The following is a 21,770-nucleotide window of genomic DNA, read 5'->3' as shown; positions in this document are numbered from 1 at the left end:
TGGATCACTGGTGAAGTCTCTTCCCTTCACCAGACTAGGATTATTTCAGGAGACGTAGATCGTGAGGAGCGCTCTAGACTTAAGGCCTGTGACCTCAACACTCTCCCTAAAGTTGTTCACCACATAGTCACCTATGAGATTCTCCCTAGAGCGGGTCATAGGACTGCACTCTCCTACTCTGACATGTTTGTAGTGTCTTGTCTGCTAGAGGGTCGAGCCCTTAACCTGCCACACATTATGATTCACTCTATAGCAGACTCCCTTAGGCTGAGTCGAGGTTGTCTTCCCTTTGGCCGTCATCTCACTCTTCTTCTTCGAGCTCTAGGGGTTGACCCAGGTACCGAGTCTGCTTTACCCTTGTCCTGTGAGTATACCCCCTACACTGAGGCTACCCTCCACCACATGGGTTTGACTAGGAGAGGCAATGTTTTTTATAATTCTAGGAGAGATTTTGCAGCCCGCAGAGCAGCACAGGCACATGATGGTTCTGATGAGGAGTCAGATGATGCTTCTCCTGCTAATCTTGAGACAGAGCGAGCTCCCCGAGGCGATGCTAGTACCGGGCGGTCCATCGAGCAGGGTACATATTCACGGACTGCATCTGATCTGTATGATGCCATGGGTCGTCTGGAGCTGCAGGTTGCTCAGATGTTTGATCGCCAGGCTCAGATGTCTGATCACCAGACTCAGATATCTGATCGCCAGACTCAGATGGAGCAGCAGTTAGCACGACTTACAGACCAGCAGCAGACCCTGATCGAGCAGCAGAGCCAGATTTTGCACCTTCTTCAGCAGTCATCTGGAGTGCCACCTCCTCAGCCTCCTCAGTGATCTTCTTTGTTTATTTAGTTACTCTTTTTTTTTTTTTCTTTTTCTCCTCTTTTGGTATTGTGATATTTTTTTTGATGATGTCAAAAGGGGGAGAATGGTATAATGGTACTCCTTTGGTTTTATGGATGTTGATACATTGATATCTTTTGGTTTTATGGATGTTGATACATTGATATCTTTTGGTTTTATGGATGTTGATACATTGATATCTATTTGACTCATGATTATTGTGCATAATTATAGCTCTTCTTGAGATGCATTTTTTTGTTGGAACTCATTCATTCATATAGGATCCATTGCATCTCATTGCATTGAGTCAAAACCTCCCTTATGTGTCTTCTCACATTTTAAACATGGCATAAAGTATTTTTTGACAGGGGGAGCACATTAAGGGGGAGTAATTTTTAAAATGCACACACTACACCTATGATTATTATTTTATTCTTTACCAATTGTTTGTCATCATCAAAAAGGGGGAGATTGTTGAACCTAAATGTTCTAATCCTTGTTTTGATGATTAATAAACAATTGGTATGCTACTAATTATCTTCAAAAGTGTTTATGTTGAGCTTGTAGGTCCCTTGCTAACAAGAACGAAATTGCTTCAATCTCAAAAGGAAAAAAATGCATATTTTGGAAGCATACCATAAGAAAGGAATCATAAAGTATTTTCTTGTTTATATTTTGTCAAGTTATTCATTGTGAATTTCAATTAATTAGGTGTGATGGCTCAAGGTTTCTTTCATTTCTAAAAATTTTTTAGATATGGCCAAATCTTTAAATACTTGACTTTTGGGGACTAAAATGATATTTTCCAAAAGAAGTGATTTTGAAATTATTCTTTATCAAAATCAAAGATCTAAAAATATGGGTTACAAAAATTCAAACGGATTGAAAAATGGATTTTTATAGCCTAAGTTATGATTTTTCAAAGAATTTAATGAAATAATTTTTGCCCCCTAAAGCCAACTTTCGGCTTCCGAAAGTCAGGGACAGAGACGAAAGTCCCACATGTTCGGCCGCCGAACATTGACTTTCGGCCGCCGAAAGTGTGTTTTCAGCCTGCCCCCTAAAGTGCATCCTTCGGCTTCCGAAAGTGAGGAACAGAGACGAAAGTCCTGTATGTTCGGCCGCCGAACATTGGCTTTCGGCCGCCGAAGGTGGTTTGCTCCCTAAGCAAAATGTTTGGCTTCCGAAAGTGAAGGACAGAGGCAAAAGTCACCTATGTTCGGCCGCCGAACATTACCTTCGGCCGCCGAAAGTGTGCTTTTAAGTCTGCCTCCAAAGCCTAATGTTCGGCTTCCGAAAGAGAGGGACAGAGACGAAAGTCCCACAAGTTCGGCCGCCGAACTATGACTTTAGGCCGCCGAAAGTCCTTTTTTAAAGAGTGATGTTCTTCACCTGAATTGGTTCGGCCGCCGAACCTGAATTTTTCTGAGAAAAATATAACGGTTATTTCTGAACATAAACGGCTTTATTTGCATTTAATGCACCCCCAACGGCCATATTTATGACTGAACTATAAATACAATGAGTTTTTGATATGAAAATGTTACAACAACCATCTAAGCAAATATTTATTGAGATTTCAGCATTTTTCATTCTCTCTCTCTCAAAACCTTGAGCCAAAGCATTAATTTCTTGAAAGCCTGTTTTGAGTTGTAATTGGTTGGCTTTTCAGAGTGAGTAAAGGTTGTTGAGAGATTTTGTTGTTGTGAGTGTGGCATTGAGCAAAGAATTGCTCTTGAGTGAAAAAGAGATTTGTAAAGAGCAAAGGCTTGCTCTAAGATTGTAAGGGTTTTATTCTTCACCCAAAGAAGATTTGATAGTGGAGTTGAACTCTCAAGGTGGACCTTGAGGAGAGGACGTAGGCTTGGGATAGCTGAACCTCTATAAATTCTTGTGTTGATTATCTTCTTCTTTATTGCCTTCTAATTGTGCTTTTCCCTTTAAATTTTTTATGAACCCAATTCACCCCCTCTTGGGTTGCTTATAGGGACAACAATATTGATCTAGTTTTATAATATATATGCACGGCTCATTTAATCTATAATCATTAAATTCTAAAATTTTCAAAAATTTAATTTATATTTATATTGAAATTAAAATATAAAATAATTCTAATAGAAATCTATAATAACCAATTAAATTTATTTATAAAAATTTAATCATAAATATATTCATCGCATGAAGGCAAGACAAGCAATAAACTATAGTATTACAAATTAGTTATTTCATAAAATTAATAAGACAAATTAAAAATTGCTCAAAGCCTAATTAAAAATTTTTTTAGTGATTGAAAGGCCTATCTATAATATTATAGCCATCAAAAGCTAAAAATTGATTTTTTAATGAGCCAACTCGATGCGAATCAAAATTTCAAAATTTTTAAACGGACAATATCCTATTTGCTTCTATGAATAAAAATTGTCATGGTGAAGCAATTTTTTGATAACGCAATAAAAAAGTTGAAATTTTTTAAAAATCTTGTTTTACTCTAAGCCAAACTCCAATAATAAATTATATAATTTCTTTTTTTTTTTGTTATTTTTCTTTATTTTTTCTTTATCAAAACTAAAATAAAAAATTAATAGTAACACGTTGTTGGACTTTATATAGCAATCTCTAATAAAAAATATTAAAAAAAATCTTCAATAAAATATTGAAAAAAAGTATAATTTTAAGAACTAAAAAATAAGAGGAATTAAAAAACCGAGTTTGAGAAAAAGATGTTTGACTTACACAAGTACCGATAGCATATAATAAATTTATGATCGCAATCCTTGTATTATATTGATAATAATATATGAAAATAAAAGATAATAGAGTTTTTAATATAACAATTCATCATCTCATTTGTAAAGATAAGATAATTTTAAAACTAAACATGATAGTATAGGATAACTCTTGTTAATCTATAAAAATAAAATAGTAATATGTATTTAATTATATACCTAGTAAATAATTTTATTATTCTTTATTTTCACTTTATATTGTATATAACAAGTATAATATTATAAATAGTTTATTTTATTGAATATAAAAATATTTTTTATTGAAAATAAATTTAATATAAAATGATTAAAAGTATAAATAATTGTTTAGAATAATATTGAAAATTTAGAAAATTAAATGTATGTATTTTTTACCGAGAAAATAATAAACAAAAATAGTTTCAGTAAATTAAAATTATTATTCTATCAAATCTAGTTTCTATAGAATTTCAATTTAATAAATATTTAATAATTTAATTAAAATAAATAGGAGTTTTATATAAATATTAATTTTATTTTTATTAGAAGATTATATATATATATATAATTAATAAATATATACACTGATGTTGCTGAAACTAAATTGATGATGTTGTGAGAATAAAATTTTGTTGTAATTGGTCCAACAGAGTTATGTTATAATTGGTCCACTTGTAAGACAGAGAATGTGAGATGGTTGACACTTATAATAGCCATTCTAATACTCAAGTCAATAAGTTTAAGAGAAGGGCGAGTATAATGTGTATAACTCAAGAATAGTTTTGTGAAAGAATAACGAACATTTTTCTCTGTAATCGTTCCCTCTTTTATACTGTAAGAAGATGGGAATAAATATAGTATTTCCTAATAATCCATTAATGATGTGATCTGCTCGTTTGTAAGGAATTTTTATCGGCTAATTGGTAGGGAATCCCGTGATTGCAGGCATAAAGGGGATCTACTGGATTGCAGCTGTTAACGGAAACTTCCTTATGGAGCCTTGCCCTGAAGTTGAGAGGGCGAGTCTGTCTGACTTGAGACCGATCTATTCTGAGGTGGACTTGAAGCGCTTGGGTCTTCTTTTCTCTTAGTTCCGGGTATCACGGTCATCCAGGCCTTTCTTTTTACAGGTAGGACCATGTGTTGGTTTATCAGATTCTAGCCACATGGTCCTGTCTTACGGTGACAGTTTACTGTCTACTTTGGGCAAGTATTGCATAATATTAGAGGTCCCTCCGCTGGTCTTCGATTCTTTAGATTCGAAGATAATAGTTTATTTTCATGATATAGGGCATGTGGCTTGTTTATCTGGACTAAGCGCACGATGTCCTTGCTTTCTTCTTACTTGCCCTACCGACTAGCAAGTCCAAGATCTTGTCTAGTAAAAATTGATTCGAGTGATATAGTATTGGTTTAACGAGCTTTCGAGTATTCTCCAGCCCTAACGTGCTTCTAGGCATTTTCTAGCCCTGACGAGCTTTCATGCATTCTCTAGCCCTGACATGCTTCTGGACATTCTCTAGCTTTGACGAGCTTCTGAGCATTCTCTAGCCCTAACCAGCTCTGACGAGCTTCTAGTCATCTTGCAGACTTCACTCGAGATTCCAGGCATTTTTCAGCCCTATCAATCTTCTGGACATTCTCTAGTCCTAACGATCTTTCAGGTATTTTGTAGCCATATCGAGTTTTTGGGCATTTTCCTTGCCCTGTCGAGCTTTCGGGCATTCTCCTTGCCTTATCGAGCTTCCTTGGTCTTTTCTAGCCCTGACGGACTTCCGTGCATTTTCTAGCCCTAATGAGCTTCCAGCCATTTTCTAGCTCTTACAAGCTCCTTGGCATTTTCTGGCCTTGACGGGCTTTCGGTCCTTTTCCTTCTTACGACCTCCACTCGTTTGCTTAGTAGCCCATCTTCTCCAATTGTCAAAAAGTCTCACCCACCTACAATGGGCCTTCTTCTTTTATAAAAAGTTTGAATTTTTTCGAGTAATTGTAAGAGCAGTGTTAAATGCCTTAGAGACTTTTTGTGAAGCGGGATTATCACCCAGTTAGTCGGCTTGGCATATACCTGCCTTGTGACCTGGCATCAAATGCGTTAGAAACTTATTGTGAAGCGGGACTATCACCTGGTTGGTCTGTCTGGTCTATACCCATCGTGTGGCCTTAAGACTTTTATTTGTTGGGACTAACACTCGATCTTATGGTCTGGCAGATTCTTGACTTATAGCCTTTCTTTGTTTGTTTATACAGTCCAACGCCCGAATTATGGCCTAGCGACTGCCTTATAGCCTTTTTTTTTGTTTCTACAGTCTAATGCCTAGATTATAGCCTGGCGACTACTTTATGACCTTCCTTTGTTTCTGCAGTTTGATGCTCCGATTATGGCTTGGCTGAGGTTGCCTTATGGGGTGACATGAGATGCCTTGTTATACGGGACCAATGCCCGGATGGCCTTGTAGCACTTTATTAGGGCTAATGCTCGGATGGCCTTGTGGACCTTTATTAGGGCTAATGTCCGAATGACCTGGCAGATCCCCACCCTTGTGACCTGGCATGAGATGCCTTGCTATGTAGGACCGATGCCCGAAAGGTCTTTTGGCCCTTTATTGGGGCTAACGCTCGGATGGCCTGGCAGATTCCCGCCTTGTGACTTTTGTTCTTGTCTCTACTCTTCTATCCATCCAATGTTTCTGAATTTCCTACCAAAAAAGAAGCTTGAAAAATGCATCTTAACTTTATAACATTTGCATAAATCACAAATATTTTTCTAAGGATAAAATAAAAGACTCGATCATTTGATTTGACCCATTTCAAAACTCAGTGTTCGACCCAGAAGCTGAACATTTGGGACGTTCTCCTTATTGTTGTAATACCCGGCTAGACTCCGGCATCAGAATTCCTACCGTCCGGCGGAATCTCGGATGTCGGAACTCTCTAGAAGGGTAAAATATATTTTTCTAAAATGTTTTTATATGTTTTAAGGTTTTAAATAAGAAAGAAATTGAGTTTTTGAAAGAAAAGCACCAAGGAAGGAAAGCTAGGTTCGGCCACCGAACCTCATGTTCGGCCGCCGAACATTTGCCCCTTGCGCAAACACTTTTGGCCCCCGAAGGTGGTCTGGCCAGCCACCTATAAAAGGCCCCTTGTCCGAAAATGGGCGAGTTTTCTCTCTCTATTTTCGAGCAAAGGTGAGATTTCGCCCTTCCATGGTCGATTTGTTGTTTTCCTTCAAATCCTATGAGTTTTGACAAGCTTTTACTTTGTTTTGAAGATTTTTAAGCTCAAAACCGAAGTTTTGAAGTTTGGAGACCTCCGGAGCTTTTTCTCCCAATCTCCAAGCTTGGATCGCATCCCCTCTCGATCTTCAAGAGGTAAGTGTAGATCCTCACCTTCTTTTATGTTTTAAGTAAGTTTTGAAGGGTTTTAAGGGGGTTTGATGCATGCTTAGGCTAGTTGTAAAAGGTTAGGGTTTATGTTAGTTTAATGCTAAATGTATGTTTTATGTGTTAAATGTGATGATATGTTGGGGTTTAGGCTAGTTCTATGCCCCTATATGCTTGAATACATGTTTATGCATGCTTGTGAGTGTTGTGTATAAGTTTGGAGGGTTTGGGAGGCAAATGTGTGTGAGGCGAATCTGGTTCTACCACTTCTGGAGGACCCAAGTTCGGCCGCCGAAGCCTTGTTCGGCCACCGAACCTGCCTATGGAGGCAATTTTGGCCGCCTAAACTCGCCCCCGAAAGTTTGAATTTCGGCTCTGGAAGGACCTTCGGCCGTCGAACCCTGCCCCCGAAAGTGCCTGACTTTCGGATCTGTAGGGGCTTTCGGCCGCCGAACCTGCCACCGAGAGTCCCCTACCCAGCCTTCCTTTGCTTGTTTTGCATGCACGTTTGGTGATGTTTTAGGGGGGTTTTTGGGGAGTTGTTTAGAGTCATGTTAGAGTTTGTTTGGTCCCTTATTTGAGTCCACCTTTGTAGGATCGGACCCGAGGAACCGAGGAGGCCAGCAGTGTTAGCTGCTTCAGAGTCAATTCAGAGTCAGCCAGAGGTGAGTAGAACTGAACTTTATGTTTTAAAGTAACTAAATTTCGAGCATGATCATGCATCACGAATGCCATGTTATGTATTAGGTTGTTTGCATTAGAACTCACGAATATGATGCATTGCATAATATGATGTTGATGTGGATGGATAATGGATGGATATTGGATGACCCACTAGCCTTCGATATGATATGTTATGATACGGTATGAAAGTCCAGTGAGGCCCATTCTACGCCCCTGGCACCATGTGAGAGAAAGACCAGTGAGGCCCATTCTACGCCCCTGGCACGTTGGATATATTATGTTACGTTATGTTAAGAGAAAGACCAGTGAGGCCCATTCTACGCCCCTGGCACAGTTGGATGTGTAGAGGGCTATTGGCGACAAATCTATCCTTGATGTGATTTGTTTGTGATGTGATGTATTTCATGAAAACATGGGTTTAATAAATTTTTTTACTGTTCTGCTCACTGGGTTTTAGTAGCTCATCCCTTTTCCCTAACCCCCAGGTTGCAGGGACAGAGATAGCTTAGGAGGTCAGCAAGGGTAATAGTCATGGTCTTGTAATATGTAATAGAATAGTAGTGGACATGAAATGTAAAATTATGTAATGAGTTGTCTAGTAATATATTGAGGTTTAGTATTGTGCTTGGCCCTAATGTATGGTTAATCCCTTTTTGTACATGATCTTAATAAATGTTTTAGATGATGTTTTTATGAAATATGAATCAAGCTTGACATATGTTATGTTGACCCACTAGAGCATTTGATGAGGGCTCTAGTAGGGGTTTTATGTATATGGTTTTAGTGCATGCACAGGTCAAGCTTGGTAGATGAAAAGTTTGAATTTTTTATGAAAATGTATGATTATGTATGGGATTTTATCAGGTATGTCAGGATGTTTGTAGGCTTGCTACGGGTCCCGACGACCTTAAGTCGATCTTGTAACGACCCGGAAACTGGACCGCTATCGGCGCTAGGATCCAGATCTACTTAAGGTCGCCGGGACCCGTAGCAAGCCTAACATACATCCTGTATACTTGTTAAAATCCCATACATGATCACACATTTTCATAAAAAATTTAAACTTTCCATGTTCTAAGCGTGACCTGTGCATGCACCATAAATATAAATATAAAACCCCTACTAGAGCCCTCATCAAATGCTCTAGTGGGTCATCATAACAAGAATCAAGCTTGGTTTAACATAAACATCATAAAACATTTCATTAAAAAGATCATGTACCAAAAGGGATTAACCACATACATTAGGGCCAAGCACAATTCTATCCTCAAATCATTACATTACATCATATCATTTTACATTTCATGTCCACTACTAACTATTACATACTTTGCCTTTACTCTTGCTGACCTCCTGGTCTATCCTGAACCTGCAAACCTGGGGGTTAAGGGGAAGGGGTGAGCTACAAGAGCCCAGTGAGCAGAATAGAGAAAACAATATATTAAAATTCATGCTTTCATGAAATGCATCACATCACAAACAAATCACATCAAGGATGGACTTGTCGCCAGTAGCCCTCTACATAACATTCCAATGTGCCAAGGGTGTAGAATGTGCCTCACTGGTCTTTCTCTTAACATAACATAACATAACATTCCTATGTACCAGGGGCATAGAATGGGCCTCACTGGACTTTCATACCGTATCATCGTCATCATATCATATCAAGGGCTAATGGGTCATCCAGCATCCATCCACATCAACATCATAGTATGCAATGCAACATATTCGTGAATTCTAATGCAAACAACCTAGTATATATCATGGCATTCGTGATGCATGAACATGTTCAAAATTCATTTACTTTAAAACATAAAGTTCCATTCTACTCACCTCAAGCTGACTCTGAACATACTCTGAAGCAGCTATCTCACTGCAGGAGTCCTCGATTCCTCGGGTCCGAACCTACACAGGTGGACTCAAATGAGGGACCAAACATACACTAACATGACTCTAAACAACTCCCCAAAAACCCCCCTAAAACTTCATAAAACATACATAGAAAACATGCAAAGGAAGTCTGAACAGGGCACTTTCGGCGGCAGGTTCGGCGGCCGAAAGTCCCTCCAGAGCCGAAAGTCATGCACCTTCAGCGGCACCTTCGGCGGCCGAAGGCTCCTTCCAGATCCGAAACTCATGCATGTTCGGCGGCACCTTCGGCGGCCAAAACTCCCCTCCAGAGCCGAAAGTCCAAACTTTCGGGGGCGAGCTTAGGCGGCCAAACATGCCACCACAGGCAGGTTCGGCGGCCGAAAGTGCCTTCGGCTGCCGAACCTGAGTTCTTCCAGAAATGGCAGAACTCAGCCCTCTTGTATATTTATGTCTCCCAAAACCTTCCAAACATGTATTTAGCTATTCTACAACACTTCTAAACATGCACAACCAAGCATACAAGCATATAGGGGTCTCAAACTATCCTATACCCCAACAAACATCACATTACACATGCATTTCCCATAGAGCTAACATAATCCTAACATATTTACAACTAGCTTAAGCATGCATTTCTACCCCAAAAACCTTCATAAAACTTTCTTAAAACATCGAAGAAGGTGAGGATCGATGCTTACCTCTTGAAGATCGAGAGAAGGCGTGACCCAACTTGGAGATTTGGGGAAAACGGGTTCTGGAGGTCTCCAAGCTTCCAAACTTCGATCTTTGCTCAAAAACTTCAAAACCAAGTTAAAACTTGTTAAAACTTGTTAAAAACTTGTAGGATTTGAGGAGAAAACACAAGATTATCAAAGTGGTGGCGGAGACTCACCTTGCCCGAAAATAGAGAGAGAAAACTCGCCCATTTTCGGACAGGGGGCCTTTTATAGGTGGCTAGCCAGACCACCTTCGGGGGCCAAAAGTGCCTCCGCAACTCCACCAAGTTCGGCGGCCGAACCTGGGTTTTTCTCCTTGGTCCTTTTCTTTCAAAAACTCAATTTCTTCCTTTATTCAAATCATAAAACATGTAAAAATATTTTATAAAAACATGATTCTACCCTTCTAGAGGGTTTTGACATCCGAGATTCCACCGAAAAGCAGGAATTTCGATGCCGGGGTCTAGCCGGGTATTACAGATCTGGATCCTAGCGTCGGTAGCGGTCTGGTTTTTGGGTCGTTACAGATTGGTATCAGAGTCCTAGGTTCATATGGTCGGACCTAGAGTGTGTCGGGCTCATAGATGTTATAGAAGGGCAAGCACAATAAGAAAAATCATATCCACTAGGATAGGATGTAGAGTCCTGTCTAAATGATGATGTGAAATGCCATGATTTTATGCATGTGCATTAATGTTATGCTATGTATGTGATGCGGGTTCATGTATTTCCACATGAACCATATGATGCTGATGTTTGGTGTTATGTGCTGTTTTTCAGAAGTAGGATGCGAGGCACTCGTTGATCTGCGCGATTGGCTGGAGTACCACCAGAGAATGAGGGCATGGGTGCCCGTCCCCCTGCATTGCCAAGGGCAATGTCATGCAGATCAAGTACAGAGGGAACGTCAAGGGACCCTAGAAGGTCTTTTGATGTGAGCAGGAGGGGAACAGTTCAGGTGGAATATCAGCTGATGTGAGGGAGGCTATGGATGAGGACCAGAGAAGAGATGGAAATCTGGATGTGAGCATGTCTGAAGAGGGTACAGGGGAGTCACAGGGAGGCGCTCAGGCCTCGGGGTTTGGTTATCCACCTCAATATCCACCCTTTCCACAGGGCCCAGGGTATCCGATGGGGGGTACATCGGATTACTCCAGCTTTAACCCCTACCCTTCCTTCATGCCTTACCTTCCCTTTTACCCATCATACCCACAGTACCCATGTATCCATCCTCACCCTTCTACCCAAGTACAGCAAACCCTAACCCAGGGAATGCTGCACCTCCTCCTCCACCAGCAAAACCAATAGTCCCTAATATCCAAACACCTAAACCTAGCTCATCTAAGGGGAGCAAAGTGAAGATGACCGACTACCTGAAATTGGATAAGATGGAGGCTAGTGCCATCATTAAGGGGTCAGTTAAGCAGACAGTGGCACAGTCTTCGGGTTCCAAGACCCCAGGCAGAGGAAAGTTAGATCCCTCTTCTCTGAGCGCAGTAGCTTCAGGCAGTAAAAAGTGGGGCAGCACCACTAAAAAGCAGAAGAAGAATAAGTTCTAGAACCATTTGAAGTCAGGGCTGGGATTAGGTGGTGGCTCGAGCTCAGGTTCAGAATGTTTGAGGTGTGGTAAGCTACACAAGGGAGTATGTCGGTTTGGGACGACAGCCTGCTTCAGGTGTGGGCAGGAGGGGCACATGGCACGGGAGTGTCCTAGAGCAACTTTTATGGCACAGTCCCAGCAGACAGCTTCAGGCAGTGTGGTTCAGCCGGTAGCTCCAGCTATGACGCAGGGCAGAGGCAGAGGGAGAGGGGCAGCCTCCTCTTCAGCAGGTTCCCGGGGTGAAGGTCCATCAGCTCCAGCTCAGATCTTCACTATGACACAGCAGGAGGCAAACACGTCAAACACCGTGGTGTCAGGTAATCTCATCATTGGTTGTTCAGATGTGTATGCTTTAATGGATCCTGGTGCATCTCATTCTTTTGTTGCTCCGAGAGCCGTAGAGAGGTTGGGTTTGATAGTCTCTAGGTTAGAGTGTCCCCTCTGGATCAGTGGACCCAAGTGTGATCCATCAGTGGCAGAGTCAGTCTGCCGATTTAGCCTAGTGTTTGTTGAGAGTATATGCCTTCTAGCCGACCTTGTAGTTCTAGACTTGACAGATTTTGATGTCATTCTAGGGATGGATTGGCTATCTGCTCATGGTGTTACCTTGGACTGCAGAGACAAGGTAGTCAGGTTCAGAGGTCAGGATGGGTCAGAGGTTGTTTTCAGAGGAGACAGGAAGGGTACACTTAGAGGTTTGATATCAGCCCTACAGGCTCGTAGGTTGCTCAGGAGGGGTTGTCAGGGGTTTCTAGCTCATGTGAGAGACCTTGATAGTCAGGTTAGGGAGCCCGCCTCAGTGCCCGTGGTTAGAGAGTTTTCAGATGTCTTCCCAGACGAGCTTCCAGGACTACCACCTACTAGGGAGATAGAGTTCGAAATAGAATTGATGTCTGGAACCAGACCGATCTCTATCCCTCCCTACAGGATGGCACCAGCAGAGTTGAAAGAGCTAAAGGAGCAGTTGCAAGAGTTGGTGGATAAGGGTTTCATCTGACCGAGTACCTCACCTTGGGGTGCTCCAGTGCTGTTTGTGAAAAAGAAGGATGGATCCTTGAGACTTTGTATCGACTACAGGCAGTTGAACAAAGTCACTACCAAGAACAAGTACCCGTTGCCTAGGATCGATGATCTATTTGATCAGCTAGCAGGAGTAGGTTGTTTCTCCAAGATAGATCTGAGATCCGGGTATCACCAGCTAAGAATCAGAGAAGAAGATGTGCCGAAGACGGCGTTCAAGACTAGATATGGGCATTATGAGTTCCTAGTAATGCCGTTCGGGCTAACCAATGCCCCTGCAGCATTCATGGATCTCATGAATAGAGTTTTCAGTCAGTATCTGGATCACTTTGTTATTGCCTTCATCGATGATATCTTAGTGTATTCCAGAAACGTAGAGGAGCATGCCCATCATCTGAGGATAATTTTGCAGACCCTGAGGGAGCACGGCTTGTATGCCAAGTTCTCCAAGTGTGAATTCTGGTTGAGGAGCATATCATTCTTAGGGCATGTTGTGTCGGAAAAAGGAATTGAAGTGGACCCCAAGAAGGTAGAAGCTGTAGCTAACTGGCCCAGACCCACTACAGTGACAAAGATTAAGAGCTTCTTGGGTTTGGCAGGTTACTACAGGAGGTTCGTCCAGGACTTCTCAAAAATTGCCGCTCTTATGACCAGATTGACCAAGAAAAATCAGAGGTTTGTGTGGTCTCACCAGTGTAAAGGGAGTTTTGAAGAGCTGAAGAAAAGGTTAACGTCAGCACCGGTGTTAGCTCTACCCACCAGTAATGAAGACTTCACAGTGTTTTGTGATGCGTCCCATGTGGGACTAGGTTGTGTGTTGATGCAGAATGAGAGGCTAATTGTTTATGCTTCTAGACAGCTGAAGAAGCATGAGTTGAATTATCCTACACACGACCTAGAGATGGCAGCTGTGATCTTTGCACTCAAGATGTGGAGGCATTACCTGTATGGGGTAAAATGTGAGATCTTTATAGATCATAAGAGTTTGCAATACATCTTGAGTCAGAGAGAGTTGAACCTGAGGCAGAGAAGATGGGTAGAACTACTTAGTGACTATGATTGCAAGATCCAGTACCATCCGGGTAAGGCAAATGTTGTGGCAGATGCCCTAAGCCGAAAATCACTTGGCAGTTTGTCCCATATCACAGCAGAGAGGAGACCGGTGGTGAGGGAATTCTATAAGCTCATTGATGAAGGGCTGCAGTTGGCGTTGTCTGGTATAGGTGCTTTGATAGCTCAGATGAGAGTGATACCCGTGTTTCTGGAGCAGGTGGCTCAGAAACAGCACGAGGACCCCGAGTTGGTAAAGATAGCCAGAGCAGTTCAAGCAAGCAAGAATGAAGAGTTTAGATTCGATAGCAAAGGGATCCTCCGCTATGGGAACAGGTTATGTGTACCAGATGACGTGAGTCTGAAGGGAGACATTATGAGGGAAGCTCATAATGCCAGATACAGCGTTCACCCTGGAGCCACCAAAATGTACCAGGATCTGAAAAGAGTCTATTGGTGGCCAGCTATGAAGAGAGAAGTGGCACAGTTTGTGTTCGCCTGTGAGGTTTGTCAGAGGGTGAAGCTGAAACATCAGAAGCCGGCTAGAATGCTTAACCCACTGCCTATTTCTGAGTGGAAATGGGAGAATATAGCTATGGATTTCGTGGTGGGGTTACGGGCAACGTCCAACAGACTAGACTCCATATGGGTGATCGTGGACAGACTAACCAAATCTGCTCACTTCATCCCTATCAGGAGTGGCTATTCTGTGGACAAATTGGCACAGGTATATGTTGAAGAGATAGTAAGGCTGCACGGGGCTTCAATATCAATAGTGTCAGAGAGGGGACCCCAGTTCACCTTCAGATTTTGGCGGAGTCTGCAGAATGCTATGGGTACCAGGCTAGACTTTAGCACTGCTTTCCATCCACAGACTAACGGACAGTCAGAGAGGACCATCTAGACAATAGAAGATATGCTCAGAATGTGTGTGCTAGATTTTGGCGGTTCTTGGAGGCAGCATCTACCCTTGGTGGAGTTTGCCTACAATAACAGCTATCATGCTAGCATAGGGATGGCTCCATATGAAGCTTTGTATGGGAGGAAGTGCAGGTCACCTGTTTGCTGGGAAGAAGTGGGAGAAAAGGCCTTAGCAGGGCCTGAGCTTGTAGAGATCACCAGCAGGGTAGTGCCCATTATCAGAGAAAGGATCAGAACTGCTGTGAGCAGGCAGAAGAGTTATGCAGATATCCGCAGGAAGCATCTAGAGTTCCAGGAGGGAGATATGATGTTGCTTAAGGTGTTTCCTATGAAAGGGGTGATTCATTTTGGGAAAAAAGGTAAGCTAGCTCCACGGTACATCGAACCCTTTGAAATCTTGCAAAAGATCGGGAATGTGTCGTACAAGTTAGACTTACCTGCTTCAATGGAGAGAATCCATCCAGTTTTCCATGTTTCCATGTTACGGAAGTTTGTGTCAGATCCGAGCAAGGTTCTTAGTGAGCCTGATGTGGAGATCCTAGAAGATCTCACCTATGCTGAGCAGCCAGTGCGGATCCTAGACACGCAGATCAGAAAGCTAAGGAACAAGGAAATCCTGATGGTGAAAGTCCTTTGGAATCACCACAACATAGAAGAATGTACCTGGGAGACACGGGAGTCCATGCTTCAGCAATACCCCTATCTCTTCTAAGGTATGTGTTCTAGGATATGTGTTCTTGATGCTTTGCTTTTTTTTTGCTTGTTTGTTGAATATTCGGGGACGAATGTTCTTAAGGGAGGAAGAATGTAATACCCGGCTAGACTCAGGCATCGGAATTCCTACCGTTCGGTGGAATATCGGATGTCGAAACTCTCTAGAAGGGTAAAATATGTTTTTCTAAAATATTTTCATGTGTTTTAAGGTTTTAAGTAAGAAAGAAATTGAGTTTTTGAAAGAAAAGCACCAAGGAAGGAAAGCTAGGTTCGGCCGTCGAACATTGGCCCCTTGCGGAAGCACTTTTGGCCCCCGAAGGTGGTCTGGCCAGCCACCTATAAAAGGCCCCTTGTCCAAAAATGGGCGAGTTTTCTCTCTCTATTTTCAGGCAAAGGTGAGATTTCGCCCTTCCATGGTCGATTTGTTGTTTTCCTTCAAATCCTACGAGTTTTGACAAGCTTTTACTTTATTTTGAAGATTTTTAAGCTCAAAACTGAAGTTTTGAAGTTTGGAGACCTCTGGAGCTTTTTCTCCCAATCTCCAAGCTTGGATCGCATCCCCTCTCGATCTTCAAGAGGTAAGTATAGATCCTCACCTTCTTTTATGTTTTAAGTAAGTTTTGAAGGGTTTTAAGGGGGTTTGATGCATGTTTAGGCTAGTTGTAAAAGGTTAGGGTTTATGTTAGTTTAATGCTAAAAGTATGTTTTATGTGTTAAATGTGATGATATGTTGGGGTTTAGGCTAGTTCTATGCCCCTATATGCTTGAATACATGTTTATGCATGCTTATGAGTGTTGTGTATGAGTTTGGAGGGTTTAGGAGGCAAATGTGTATGAGGTGAATCTGGTTCTGCCACTTCTGGAGGACCCAGGTTCGGTCGCCGAAGCCTTGTTCGGCCGTCGAACCTGCCTGTGGAGGCAGTTTTGGCCGCCTAAACTCGCACTCAAAAGTTTGACTTTCGGCTCTGGAAGAACCTTCGGCCGCCGAGCCCTGCCCCCGAAAGTGCCTGACTTTCAGATCTGTAGGGGCTTTCGGCCGCCGAACCTGCCACCGAAAGTCCCCTGCCCAGCCTTCCTTTGCTTGTTTTCCATGCACGTTTGGTGATGTTTTAGGGGGTTTTTGGGGAGTTGTTTAGAGTCATGTTAGAGTTTGTTTGGTCCCTCATTTGAGTCCACCTTTGTAGGATCAGACCAGAGGAACCGAGGATGCCAGCAGTGTTAGCTGCTTTAGAGTCAGTTTAGAGTCAGCCAGAGGTGAGTAGAACTGAACTTTATGTTTTAAAGTAACTAAATTTCGAGCATGATCATGCATCACGAATGCCATGTTATGTATTAGGTTGTTTGCATTAGAACTCACGAATATGATGCATTGCATAATATGATGTTGATGCGGATGGATATTGGATGACCCATTAGCCCTCGATATGATATGTTATGATACGATATGAAAGTCCAGTGAGGCCCATTCTACGCCCCTGGCACGTTGGATATATTATGTTACGTTATGTTAAGAGAAAGACCAGTGAGATTCATTCTACGCCCCTGGCACAGTTGGATGTGTAGAGGGCTATTAGCGACAAATCTATCCTTGATGTGATTTGTTTGTAATGTGATGCATTTCATGAAAGCATGGGTTTAATAAATTGTTTTACTGTTCTGCTCACTGGGTTTTAGTAGCTCATCCCTTTTCCCTAACCCCTAGGTTGCAAGGACAGAGATAGCTCAGGAGGTCAGCAAGGGTAATAGTCATGGTCTTGTAATATGTAATAGAATAGTAATGGACATGAAATGTAAAATGATGTAATAAGTTGTCTAGTAATATATTGAGGTTTAGTATTATGCTTGGCCCCAATGTATGGTTAATCCCTTTTTGTACATGATCTTAATAAATGTTTTAGAAGATGTTTTTATGAGATATGAATCAAGCTTGACATATGTTATGTTGACCCACTAGAGCATTTGATGAGGGCTCTAGTAGGGATTTTATGTATATGGTTTTAGTGCATGCACAGGTCAAGCTTGGTAGATGAAAAGTTTGAAATTTTTATGAAAATGTATGATCATGTATGGGATTTTATCAGGTATGTCAGGATGTTTGTAGGCTTGCTACGGGTCCCGGCGACCTTAAGTCAATCTGGATCCTAGCGCCGGTAGCGGTCCGGTTTCCGAGTCGTTACAATTGTCATCCCTATTAACACTCGGTCCTCCTACAATCGCATGAATAGTCCCCATAGGTTTATTTTCAGGAGTGGTTTCGGGAATTGTTACCTTGAGCTCGGGCCTTCTATCTTTTCTACTCTTTCTAATGAACTTTCAAAATGAGTCATTTCTTATTAACCTCTTGATCTCGTCTTTCAACTGCCAGCACTCCTCCGTTGTATGTCCGTAGTCTTCATGAAAATGGCAGTACTTGGTCTTATCTCGCCTCCTAGCTTTCTTAGGGTTGAGTTTAGGAGGTCATCTAACTTCCTTGTCGTTTCCTGATCCACATTAAAATATGTGTCTTTGAGTCATTCAAAGGAGTGTAATTCTTATACTTACCTCAGTCATTCCTTCTTTAGGGGACTGAGTAACTTTTAAGTTCTCCTCATCTCCTTGCTTCTCCAACTTTTGGTCTTGCTTTTGGCTCGTCTTTTTGTCATCTTTCTAGTACTTTTAGACAGCCCGTACTGGCTTACAATCGACATTCTTTGGAGCATCATCTAAGGATTCCCCTTCCTTGAACTTATCTTTCCCTTCGGACCGCTTCTAGATTACTTTCGTCCGTGTTTTTGAGGTATCGACGGAGGCTTCCTCCCTTCCCTTGGGAGCCATGAGTGATGCCTCCTTCGATCTTTACATTGCTCGAAAGTAACCTGCAACCTTCTGACGTACTATAGCATTTGCTTGATGCTTAGATTGTTGAGATTTACTTAGTTGACCATAGAGGGTGTATTTTGTCCATTACCAAGAGTGGGAGAAATAAGGGCGTCCTCATTGGTAACAACCTTAACAACAGCCTAAGAATTTTCAGCCATGTCGAGAGAGAAAGGTAAGATTTCTTTTTAAGAGAAAAGGGGATAAGAGACTGATCTTATTCCAAATGAATAGAGAGAATTCAATGGATCTCCTAGCAGTGGAACCAAATGATGTTTTTGAAACCAAATTGATAACGTGACCGAAATGGAGCTGTGCTATGATTGGTCCAACAAAGCTATACTGTGATTGGTCCACCTACAAGACAGAAAATGTGAGGTAGTTGGTGTCTATAGCAGCCATTTCGACGCTCAAGTTAATAAGTTGAAGAGAAAGGCGAGTATATTATATAGAACTCAAGAGTAATTGTGTGGGAGAATAGTGTACATTTATCTATGTGTTCGTTCCCCTTTTATATTATAAAAAGGTAGGGCTAAATATAACATTTCCTAATAATCCGGCAATGATGTGACCGACTCATTGTGAAGGATCTTCACCAGTTAATTGGTCGAGAATCCCGTTATCGCAGGTATAAAGGAGATCTGCTAGATTGCAACTGTTAATGAAAACTTCCTTATGGAGCCTCCCTTGAAGTTGAGAGCACGAGTCTGTCCGAGCTGTCCTAAGACTGACCTGAAGCGTCCGAGTCTTCTTTTCTCTCAGCTCCGGGCATCATAGTTGTTTGAATCTTCCTTTCTACGGGTGGGACCGTATATTAGGTGGGACCATATATTAGTTTATCGATTTGACCACGAGACCCTATCTTATGATAATAGCTTATTACCTATTTTGAACGAGTATCATGTAACATCACACATAAAATAAATAATTAATATCAACAACCACATAAACAAACTTCAAGACATGTTCAAGAAAATGCTACTTCAAATAGTCTATTTTTAAAAAAAAGGTCAAGAAGTCATAGTACGCTGATATTCTAAAATAATTTAAGTGAAATCCAATTTACATATAAAATAGTGGCATATTAATAATTATATTTACTTGTATATTGAATTATATTTAGCTAGATTACAATTAAATTTAATATATTTTTTCATTGAATTGTTTTGTTTACTTTTTTTTCCTTTTTGCAAAAAATTCAATGAATCACAAAGTTCTCTACTCTTATTATATATCTTAAAATAATTAATATTAATTTATGAAAAGATTTTTTTTGAAAACGATAAGAATTTTTTTAATGATCCTTCTAAAATGACAAATAATTATGAACAAGTAATATCTAAACAATAAAATCTCCTGCCATTAAAACGTAATTAGATTAATTAATATATTTTCTCATTAATTTTATTTATTAAAACATTTATTTTTTAACTAAAAGTAAATAATTCTTAGCCTTTTAGATTTAGGGTGAATTAATATCTAGAAGCGCCATGTTGAAACATTGAGGATCTTTCAAGTCCAAGTCTCCCTTACTCTTTGATTCACATTTCATTTGTGATTTGAATTACTCCGACCCCACCAGAAACTCTATATCAAAGGGTTCAAGTCTTTGCATAAGGAAGACGGTGATAGAAAGAAGGACATCACATGCAAAGAAATAGCAATCAGGAAAGATTTGATTAGGACCTCTGTCTCCCTTAGATAAAATTTTTTCCTTCTACCAAAGGCCTAGTTAGCAAAGCGCTCTCTAAAAGAGTAAAAAATTTTCCGCTTGGTTTGTGGAAGGTTAGAAGGGAGACCCAAGAACTTCCCTGGAATTTCAAAAGGACTAATATGTAAGATATGAGCAATGCTACGTTTGATTTCTACAGGTGTATTTGGATCAAAGTAAATCTGGATTTGTTTAAATTAATAGTTTTACCACAGGCATTTGCATAGCATGTCAGAATCAACTTGATTTCTTCTTCTTGACATATGGCTTTAGTATAGATAATTAAGTCATCAGCGGGATGAGTCAAGGTTGAGCCATCTCTGAATAATTTGATTCCTTGTCTTGAATATTGAGATTTATAACGACTGCGGAAAATAGTATGCATGATAAAAATATTAATCTGAATAAGGGCCGGTGGAAGTTGAATACTGATGACAGAATTAGTGGTGGAGGCGTGATAGGTGATCATTTGGGTCATTCGAAATTGGGGTTTACTATGAGATTCGGCTGGTGCAGCTTGTAGGAAGCACAGTTTCATGCTCTTGTGCTTGACCTGAATTTAACATAGGATATGGACTGTCGCAAGCTACAAGTGGAGGTAGATTCCAAAAGCTTGGTGAAGCTGGTGTGAAAAAGCAAAAGGGATAACTTGTGGTTTAAGAATTAGCTCCTGTTTCAATCGTGCAATATATTTCTAAGGTAAAATGAATGTTTTCTAACACAAGTTATCAAATTTACATATTATTTTCATGCTATATAATCAAAATACAAATAAAAATAATTATCTCAATTCTCAAAAATTACATGAAATCTCTTAAATCTCCTACACTTTCTCTTGGTGAAAGATTCAATTCTAGTCAACTCCATTCCTTCTCCAATAGGCAAACTAACACAATCAATTCCTTTCTTCCTATTCAAAACCTGACCAAAAGAAACTTCATATTCTCTATACTGCAAATTATGCCCTACTATAAGACACCCACTAGGGTTAAGATCAACCATCTCAAGCAACTTCAAATGACCCTCCAATTTCCCATCAACAGCAAGAAAATCTATTTTCTTGTATTGCATGGCTACCTGGAAAGGGTTTCCTGGAACAAATTCAATCACATCTTCCAGATCTTGAAGATCTGGAAGATGAAGATCATGGTTTCTGCATTTGTTGATGAAATTTTGTTGTTGATGATGATGAGGAAGAATGCAGATGAGTTTTCCTCCTGTTTGCTTTGCTGCTACTGCTAAAGAAATCGTCAATGGAGTTATCCCTTGTGTGGTTATTTCTACCATTAACTTGGCTTGCTTCCCAGCTGCTAAAGCTGATATGAACTCCATGCATTTGGGTTCTACGAGTTTTGTGCTTCCATATGAACTAGTGTTGTCTTCTCTCCTTGACTGCAAATTAATTAAAAAAAAACATTTAAGATTAATTATTCAAATTCTAGTACAAATAACGTCAGACTAAGAGAGGGAAATATGGGAAAAAATAATTTTTACCATATTATATATATATATATATATATATATATATATATATATAAATTAATAATTAAAACTTTAAATTATATTTAATTAAAATTCAATTTTTTAAAAAAATTTACTCAATCCATCCGAAAAAAAACCCATTAATTCATCCCGAAAAACTCACTCATTATCCATCCGAAA

The 21,770-nt window shown here is 40.5% G+C and overlaps 1 protein-coding gene across 1 annotated transcript; it reads right to left on the bottom strand.

The window, feature by feature from the left end:
- Positions 1-20,894: 20,894 nt before the first annotated feature.
- On the bottom strand, positions 20,895-21,440 carry LOC122723066. Its single transcript, XM_043953814.1, has one exon. It carries the CDS (start codon positions 21,438-21,440, stop codon positions 20,895-20,897), a length of 546 nt encoding a protein of 181 aa, XP_043809749.1.
- Positions 21,441-21,770: the final 330 nt, after the last annotated feature.

Source organism: Manihot esculenta, chromosome 2 (genome assembly GCF_001659605.2).
Source record: "Manihot esculenta cultivar AM560-2 chromosome 2, M.esculenta_v8, whole genome shotgun sequence".
In the NCBI taxonomy this organism is placed as follows: Eukaryota; Viridiplantae; Streptophyta; class Magnoliopsida; order Malpighiales; family Euphorbiaceae; genus Manihot; species Manihot esculenta.
This window is presented reverse-complemented; position numbering and strand designations above follow the sequence as displayed.